Source organism: Serinus canaria, chromosome 2, assembly GCF_022539315.1.
Source record: "Serinus canaria isolate serCan28SL12 chromosome 2, serCan2020, whole genome shotgun sequence".
In the NCBI taxonomy this organism is placed as follows: Eukaryota; Metazoa; Chordata; class Aves; order Passeriformes; family Fringillidae; genus Serinus; species Serinus canaria.
In genome coordinates this window covers 60,638,342-60,647,345 of record NC_066315.1, presented here as the reverse complement: position 1 = coordinate 60,647,345, position 9,004 = coordinate 60,638,342, and the positions used below count along the sequence as shown (strand labels likewise).

The 9,004-nt window shown below is 55.5% G+C and overlaps 1 protein-coding gene across 1 annotated transcript; it reads left to right on the top strand.

Moving 5' to 3' along the window:
- The first annotated feature begins 1,986 nt into the window (after positions 1–1,986).
- Positions 1,987–6,861, top strand: SOX4 (SRY-box transcription factor 4). The gene has a single exon (XM_030237130.2). The coding sequence runs from the start codon at positions 2,903–2,905 to the stop codon at positions 4,199–4,201; it is 1,299 nt and encodes a 432-aa protein (XP_030092990.1). The 5' UTR covers positions 1,987–2,902; the 3' UTR covers positions 4,202–6,861.
- Positions 6,862–9,004: the final 2,143 nt, after the last annotated feature.

Genomic DNA, 9,004 nt, shown 5'->3' with positions numbered 1-9,004 from the left:
AAGCCAGTGCTTATTCTGGACACCAAACCCATGGTGAGCCTCCATTTCTGTAGATGTTGGTGGTATAGGGTAGAAGAGACTTGATTTTAGCTTTGGGGCTGTAGGGGAAAAACACAGTGTAATTTACTACTTACAAAGTGTAAAGGTGAGAAACTCCACTGATGTCACTGGATGTCGTCAACCTAGAGGAAAGCAGTATTTTATCCAGTCTTGACCAGAGGCTGTATGAGGAGCTAATGTATTATTTTTGCAAGCAAAACTATAATTTAATTTGTATCTTTGTAAACAGTCTCAGTAATGCTGGTGGCCTACTCAGGGATGTACTGAGAATTCAGGATTTTTCTCAGCATTTCACAGCCATTTTCTTTGAGTCCAGTGTGAGATCTTAATATTCAAAGCCTGTTCCCAATCCAGCTAAAAACTCTGCTAAAGGATCCTACCATAAGTTTTCTTGCAAACATATGCAATTTTTTTTAGACCTCTATCTTAGATATTTTACCTGTATCCAACCATTATTTTGCTTCTGATTTAAAAGGTGTTTTTAACTGGTGTTGTGTAAAACAAAAATTTTCACAGCTGTTTTGCCTAATAGCTTTTCTGGTCCCTGGCCTGATGAGTGATGTGGGGAATCTTTGGGAAATAACACTGCCATTGTTTTTATGATCTTACTGCCCCCTTTACCTGAATATTGAAGGGGCAGAGTGGGGGGGGGGGATTGATGCCACGAGGCCTGCAGGGGTGCTGCACAGCGCCTGACCTCGCTGCCCTGCTTTTCTTCTTTACTGATCATGGCAGGACAGAAGGAGGGGCACATGAGACCAAACAGCAGTACCCAACAAGCACAACCAAGGAAAAACCCCGGAGAGCAGGGAGGGCCCTGCTCGGCAGGGAGGACTGGCAGGAGCACGGCAGCACCTCCCCCCCAGGGCCGGTACCTGCCTGCCGGCTGCCCACCGCTTCTTCCTCCTGCGGCCCCTCCCGCTCTCTGGGGACCCGGAGGGGCCGGGCCGGGACCCCCAGTCGCAGCCTCTCCCCGGGGTCGGGCGTCTCGGTGGGAGCGCGGCATGCGGGAGCGGCGGGTAGCGAAACGCAGGAGAGGGGTCGGAGGGTATAAACGCGGTAAGGGCAACACCTCTTCCTCGGTCCGCGCCGGCGATTTGGGACGGGCTGCAGCGGTTACTCAGCGCCGTGCCCGGTGCCCGCCGCCGGTCCCGTCCCACCCCCTGCGCGCTCCGCTCCAGCTTCGTGGCGGAGGGGGCGTGACGGCAGCGCCTCGCGGGCGCTCCTCCAGGGCCGGCGACCCCTCCGTGACACTCCGCGTGTGGGCGTGGGGACGGGCGCGGGGCGCCCTGCGGCATTCCCCGGGCAGCGCTGCCCGCTGGGCGTGCGGCGGCTCCGGGGCGGCAGGAACACCCTCCCGGCCCTTTGTGCGCGCTGGTGTCCCCGCTCGCCGCTCCGCAGCCGCGGCGCGCGGGGGCGGGACGCCTTCATTCCCCTCTCTCCCTTTCTTTCTCTCTTCTTCTTTTTTTTTTTTTTTTTTTTAATTATTTATATTATGATGATTTTTTGCTGATTTCCTGATTTCCACCCCCCCCCACGGCAGGGAGGAGGGGAGGGAGGAGCGCGGCCCGGGGGGCGGGGGCCGGGGGGTCGCGGGCACGTGCGCGGCGAGGCGCGGGGCGGCGCGCGGAGCTGCCCTCCTGCCCCTTTTAAAAAGTTCGCCCCGCCGCCGGGAATGAGGTCAGCGCGGGCGCTTCCCATTGCACGCGGCCATTATTACCGCTCCGCGCCGGCCGCCAATCCCGGGGAGGCGGGCGGGGCTTGGCACGCGGAGGGCGTTGGATACAGCGCGCGATTGGCCGCGGGGCGGGCTGCGAAAGGATAAAGCGGCGCGGGGCGGGCGCGGGGTCCGCTCTCAGCTGCGGCCGGCGGAGCGCGGCGTGCGGGGGGCGCGGGGCAGCGCCCGGCGGGCGAGCGCGGGGGGCGGCGGCGGCTCCGCGGGGCTCCGCGCGCGCGGAGCAGCAGCAGCAGCAGCACCGCCGTCGGCAGAGGACGAAGGAGGAGAACGGAGCTGGGCGCCCGGCTCGCCGCTCTTCCTGCCGGGGACGTACACACTCGTTCATGCACGAGCGCTTTTTTATTTTCCTTTTTTTACGGTGATTTTTTCAATTATTATTATTTTTGCCTTCTTTTTTTTTTTTTTTTTTCCTTTTTTTGCCTTATCCCGAGGGGTTTCCTTGTCGCTCGGTACCTCGCAACTGCCAAATCCAACCTGCACAAACTCCTGGCCACCGACCCCGCCGCCACCACGGGTCCTGGAGCCGGGATTTTCGGGGCTTCGGGGGCGCGCCGCCTCCCCCCTCCCCCGCGGCGGTGCACGCTGGCCGTGCCCAGCGCTGAGAGACTTTCGGCGGCAGGAGTGCCGCTCTCCTGAAACGCCGCGGGCAGGCTGAACGCGCTTGTGAACTGGACCAGCTGCTTCGGGGAGGGGGGAAACCCGATGTGGTGAGGAAAAAAAGCAGACCGACACCCCCCTCCAACAAAAAAAAAAAAAAAAAAAGCAAACCAAAAAAGCCCAACACCCCAAGAAAAAAAAAGGCAAACTTGGACGGGCGGCTCGCTGCGCTGCTTTTGCAGAAACTCTTGTCTGACCGCGGGCGGCCCCGCCGCTCCTGCTCCTGCTGCCGCCGCCGCCGCTGCCTCGAGGGGGAGAGGACCGCGCCGCCGGGGACGAGGCGCCGGTGTGGAAGTACAAGTGGTGCGGGGAGCGGGGGCGCGGCCGCGGGGGGCTGCGCCGTCCCGGTGCCGCTGTGAGAAGTTGCGCGCCCTGCCCCGCGCCGGAGCGGCGCTGAGCTCCGGAGCGGCGCTGAGCCCCGGCGAGCCCCCCGCTGCCGCCGCCGCGATGGTGCAGCAGACCAACACGGCGGAGAACACGGAGGCGCTGCTGGCCGCCGAGACCTCCGACTCCGGGGCCGGCATCGAGCTGGGCATCGCCTCCTCCCCCACGCCGGGTTCCACCGCCTCCACGGGAGGTAAGGCGGATGACCCGAGCTGGTGCAAGACACCCAGCGGGCACATAAAGCGGCCCATGAATGCCTTCATGGTATGGTCACAGATCGAGCGGCGAAAGATCATGGAGCAGTCCCCCGACATGCACAACGCGGAGATCTCCAAGCGCCTGGGCAAGCGCTGGAAGCTGCTCAAGGACAGCGACAAGATTCCCTTCATCCGGGAGGCGGAGCGGCTGCGCCTCAAGCACATGGCGGACTATCCTGACTACAAGTACCGGCCCAGGAAGAAGGTGAAGTCGGGCAACAGCTCCGCCAAGCCCGGCGACAAGGCGGACAAGGGCGGCGGGGGCGGCGCCGGCGGGGGCAGCGCGGGCGGCGGCTCCGGCGGCCCCGCGGCCCCCGCCAAGCCCGCCCCGAAGAAGGGCGGCGGCGGCGGCTCCAAGCCCTCCCCCGCGGGCGGCGGCGGCGCGGGCGCGGGTGGCAAGCCCCACGGCAAGGCGGCGGGGGGCAAGGCCGCTCCGTTCCCCGGGGAGCCCTCCGCCGCGCTGCTGCCGCCCGAGCACCAGGCGCTCTACAAGCCCCGGGGGGCGGCGGGCGCGCCCTCGGGACCCGGCAAGCCGCTCGGCGAGAAGAAGCTGAAGCGGGTCTACATCTTCGGGAGCGGGCAGGCGGCGGCTGCCTCCGCCTCCCCCGGCGGCGCCGTGCCCGGCAGCCCCACGCTGAGCAGCTCGGCGGAGGCCGGCGACCCCTTGAGCCTCTACGAGGAGGGCGGCGGCGGCGCGGGCCGGCCCGACGGGGACTGCGGCGGCGTCGCCTGCCCCTCGCCCTCCGGCTCCGGCTCGCCCTCGGATCACCGCAGCTACACCAGCTTGCGCGCCTCCTCCCCGGCCCCCTCGACGGCGCATTCCTCCTCCGCGTCCTCCCACTCCTCCTCTTCCTCCTCCGGCTCCTCTTCGTCGGACGACGAGTTTGAGGACGACCTCTTGGACCTGAACCCCAGCCCCGGCTTTGAGAGCATGTCCCTGGGCAGCTTCAGCTCCTCGGTGCTCGACCGGGACCTGGATTTTAACTTCGAGCCTGGCTCGGGCTCGCACTTTGAGTTCCCGGACTATTGCACGCCGGAGGTAAGTGAGATGATCTCGGGGGACTGGCTGGAGTCCAGCATTTCCAACCTGGTCTTCACTTACTGAGGCGAGAGCTGGGCCCTGCTGGAGGAGGCACCGGCGCGCGTGGCTGTCGGCAGGACTCGCCCACCCCGCCGGGCGCTTTTGTGTCTTTTTCTGTTTTGTTAGGTGTTTGTGTTTTGGGGTATATTTTTTTTTGAGGGGGGAGGAAGTGTTTTGTTTGTTTCTGGGAAGGGGCTGTTGAAAGACTGCTTCTTGAGCTTGGGGAAGGAGCGGGATCGCCCTCTCCTTGCGGAAAGGCCCCTTCCTCCGGCTGCAGACGGACCCGCACACACCCCCTCCGAGAGAGGAGCCTGACGGTGCTTTTTTTTGAGAGACTGGCGGGAGCGAGACTCTGTCCTTTTCCCTTTTTTTATTTCCTGAAAAGAGAGACAGAGAAAGGGGGAGGGAGGGGAAACCACACACACCTCTGGGTTCTTTGTTATTGCCCATTTTATACGAATAAAGAGGAGGGGAGCGATGCGTTGTGCTGAGCGCACACTGGATGTCTTGAGCATTCGCTATTTCCGTTGAAAGAGCGATCAGAACTGCTTGAGGAAAAAAAGAACAGAAAATCCACCCAAATCCTTTGCAATGTTGGCATTTGTGGGGAGAAATCCTGTCCCGGTTTCTTCTGCGGTGAGAAGAGGCAACAATGCTGGGAGGAGGAGGAGGAGGTGGATGGAGCTGGACTGAGATCCTAGTTAAGCGGAGAAGAGCCAGACTTACACTTGAGAGCGGTCTTGGAAATACGGTGGGGTAAATAATAATAAACTGAAATGGATTTGCACGTACAGATAAGGTGGCGGCAGTGCTTTTCTCAGTCACCTCATGTAATATGTAGAGAGAAAAATAAGGCTGAAACTTCAAGAAAACTGAAAACTTCTTTTGAAACAGAGACCGAGTGGGAACAGTTTCTGTCATGATGTGGTACAGGGGAAACTGAGGGCGATGGCTTTTGCAAAAAAAAAAAAAAAAAAAAACCCAAAAAAAAAACAAACCTGAAAATACAAAAAAAAAAAAAAAAAAGTAGTTTTTTTCTTCTTACTCAGAATCGTGATGGTGTTGGATTATTTCACTGGTGGGGTTTAATATAGCATGTTATACTGTCTATCTTTTCAAGATCTCTGTAAGACTGTTGAACAGTTTAAAAAAAACAAAACTAGTGTTAGGATAATATAAAAGCAGATAGATGGCGCTATGTTTGATTCCTACAAAAATATCACCAGCTTTTTTTCATTCTTAACTCTTTAAAGGATTCAAACGCAACTCAAATCTGTGCTGGACTTTAAAAAAAAATGAAAATTCAGGACCAAATTTTTTCTCAGAGTATGTATGTGTTTGTTCCTTATAGCTGTAAATGAAATGACTGTTTTTTCTCACCGATGCTCCATCCTCGTATTGTTTTTTTTTTCCTTGTAAATGTAATCGGATGCCATTTTATAAGTGGACGTATTTATACTGGCCAAACATTTTTGACTTTGTATTTCTTTGTCCTTTTTTGGTAGTTCTCGTTGTTACCCGCACCATTTTTATGTCTCCTTCACTGAAGGGCTAGAGTTTTAACTTTTAATTTTTTATATTTAAATGTAGACTTTTGACACTTTTAAAAAAACAAAAAGAGAAGAGAGATGAAAACGTTTGATTATTTTCTCAGTGTATTTTTGTAAAAAATATATAAAGGGGTGTAAATCGGTGTAAATCGCTGTTTGGATTTCCTGATTTTAACAACAGGGCCGCTGGTTAGTATCTCACACGCGTGTGCGCGCTCACGCTCACTCACACTCTCACACACCCACGAATCAGCCCCTATTTTGTCCATGTTTACACTCCAATCTGCAGGCATCTTAAAGTGACAGCATCCCTCACCGCCCCCGCCGCTGCCCGCTCCGCAGCCCCCCGCCTCCCCGCGGAGGGGGCGGCCGGGGGCCCGGGGGAAGGGATTCACACTGTATGCTACCGTTTTGGGGAGCCACTTGTCCCCGGATGAAGTGAAGCAACTGGTGCATTTACACAGAAGGGATCCTGTACCTTTAACTTGTAAACCACATCTTTTGCACTTTTTTTCTAAGCAAAAACGTGCCGTTTAAACCACTGGATCTATCGAAATGCCGGTTTGAGTTCGCGACACTATGTACTGCGTTTTTCATTCTTGTATTTGACTATTTAATCCTTTCTATTTGTCGCTAAATATAATTGTTTTAGTCTCTTATGGCATGATGATAGCATATGTATTCAGGTTTATAGCTGTTGTGTTTAAGATGAAGAAAGTGAAAACATCTTTGTACATTTAAGTCTGTATTATAATAAGCAAAAAAGAAGATTGTGTGTTTATGTATGTTAATATAACATGACAGGCACTAGGACGTCTGCCTAATGAGGTGGTTCCGTTAAGGGTTTAACTTTTTTGTTCTTTTTTTTTTTTTTGTTCTTTTTTTGGTCATCCATCCTGTGCAATATGCTGTGTAGATTTTTTTTTTTTGGTCCACGGTCACCCACAACACAACGTGGGGAAAGGAAAAAAAAAAAATCATGCCAGCTAACCATGTCAAGTTCACTGCCTGTCAGATTGTTGATATACCTTCTGTAAATAACCTCTCTTTTGTTTTGTTTTGTTTTTATTTTCCTTTGTTTTTTTTTTTTTTCTCTTCGGGAAGGAAATAAAATCAGCTGGAACTGAACCCTAACACTGGGCTGCCCTTGTCATCATTGCTACGGCCCCAGCCCCCTCGGGGCAGGTGTGTTTTGTCTCTCCGGACAGCACGACGGCGGCCGGCCCCGCCGGGAGGGGCCGGGGAGGGAGGGGCGGCCGCGCTGCCGAACCGCCCACCCGGGACCGGGGCCGGGGCACGGCCGGGGAGTGGGGCCGGTACCGCTGGCGGCTGCGTGGCCCGGGTTCGGCGGCTCCAGGGCAAGGGGGTCCCGATCTCTCGACGCCTCGCCTCCCGGGGCCGCTCGCCCTGGCGGACCGCGGGTTGAGGTTATTTTCCCTTTAAAGAGATTCCCCCTCCCTTCATGTTTTTTCCTTCCTGCCCTGGCGGTTGGGATGAGAACGGCCGGAGCGAACGGGCGAGCGGCAGTGGGGCCCCCCGCCCACCCCCTATCCAAAATAGCTTCTCCGGGGCACTTTAATGAAGACTTCGTAAGGCAAAGCGTAAGCAAAACCCCGGCCGTCAGCTGTGTAGGGATGCGGGGGGCTCATGGGGGAGGTCCTTGTCCCCTCCTCCCCGCTGGCCGCCAGACGGGGCCGAGGCCGGTGACCCCGCTGGGTTTCGACGTCCCGGGTACCTGCCTGCATTCCCTTCCGGGCTACGAATATGTATCGTACCTCGAGCAGTGTTTTGTAAACCGATTAACGCATCCCACTGACATAATGGTTTCACTTAGCTGTTAATTTACAGCTGGCTTTGAGCCACGAACTCTTTTTCCATGAAAAAGGAGCAGCAAGCTGAAAGAGCCTTGGTAGCGGCTGTTTCGCAAAGCCACCGGCGCAGGAGGTTCATGTTTGCTCTGCCTTATCCCCTTGAATTCCTGGGTTGTATTTGCCTTGCAAAAAACCCCATCAGCAGCTCCACGCCACTCATTGCCTGGGAGCTTTCCCGGTTAGCCCCCTTTGCATACAACGCCTTTCCTGTCCAGGGTCATTTGCAAATCCCATGTCTGTGCCGGTGGCCTCGCATGTCCCCCGGAGCATCCCCGCCCGGCCCGCGGCGGATAGGCCGCCCACCGGAGGGGTGCGCCCAGCCCCGCCCGGCCGGGGCACCTTGCTGTGTCCAGGCGGTGTGGTTAGTGATTAACTTCCTCTTGGGTCTGAGCACTGATTAAAATCAGCGGAGAAAACGGCCAGGCGTGGTGATGGGACAGGCGACAACATCCGGCTCCATCCACTGGCGAGCAACAGGCCTGGAACTGCATCCCTCCCTTTGCCTGGCTCCGGTTCCCGCTGCCACTCCAGGCCCCTTGGCCGTTGGCTACAGTTAACTTGAGGGGTTTTATGGTTTCCTGCCTATGTGGTTTGTGTTCTCCGTTATAATAAAGTCCAGCGTTGGCAAACGGATTGTTTCTCTGGGGACCCTTTGCTGACACAAGTTGTTGTTTCCAGATAGCTTCAGGAAGTCACTCGGCACAACAGTTACATATGTGCATATGTACATAAATAGCAAATATTTCTCTGTTCCTTGCTGCTTGCAATAAGACAAGTCCCTCACTACAGGAAGTACCCAGAACAAAGCCTCACAAGGATGTATCACCAAAGATGCTCCCCCTCCCCCTTTTTTCTTTTTTTTTTTTGTTTTCTTTTTTCCCCTAACAGACCATGTTTCCAGTGTAATTGCTTTGGAAAGAAAAGTAGTAGCCCTTTAGCAAAGGTGAAAGAAAGCAAATTTACTGAAAGGATTTTATAATGAAGATCAATGTAAAGGAAAAGTAGATTTTAGGAATTGCAACTGGTGTCTGACTGTAGGATTGCCTAACACTGGATCATCTCTTGGATGTGGGCCCCAGTGGTGGATGCCTATGAAGAGGTGTATTTCCACAGCTTTGTGGAAACTCCAAGAGCAATCACTCGAGATTACTGTAGCTGTCATTCCCTCCTACTGCCCTGCCACCATTCCAGAGCCTCTGCCAAAGCTGCTCTGAGAGGCCCCAGCCTTGCTCCTGGCAGGTGTAGCCACACTTCAGCACACAGGGCAAAGAAAAATTGCTCCTTACCCCAGTAATTGTGCCTTCACCCCAGTAGTCAGGATTTTAGGGATTTCTACAGCCCCATGTGGTCATTGTCACCAGTGAATCCCACACCACTAATTATTTATTCTGTCCTCCATGGCATTC

Bases quoted from the DNA above. Each gene is read 5' to 3' on its own strand.
- SOX4 (XM_030237130.2), top strand. From the start codon at position 2,903: ATGGTGCAGCAGACCAACACGGCGGAGAACACGGAGGCGCTGCTGGCC.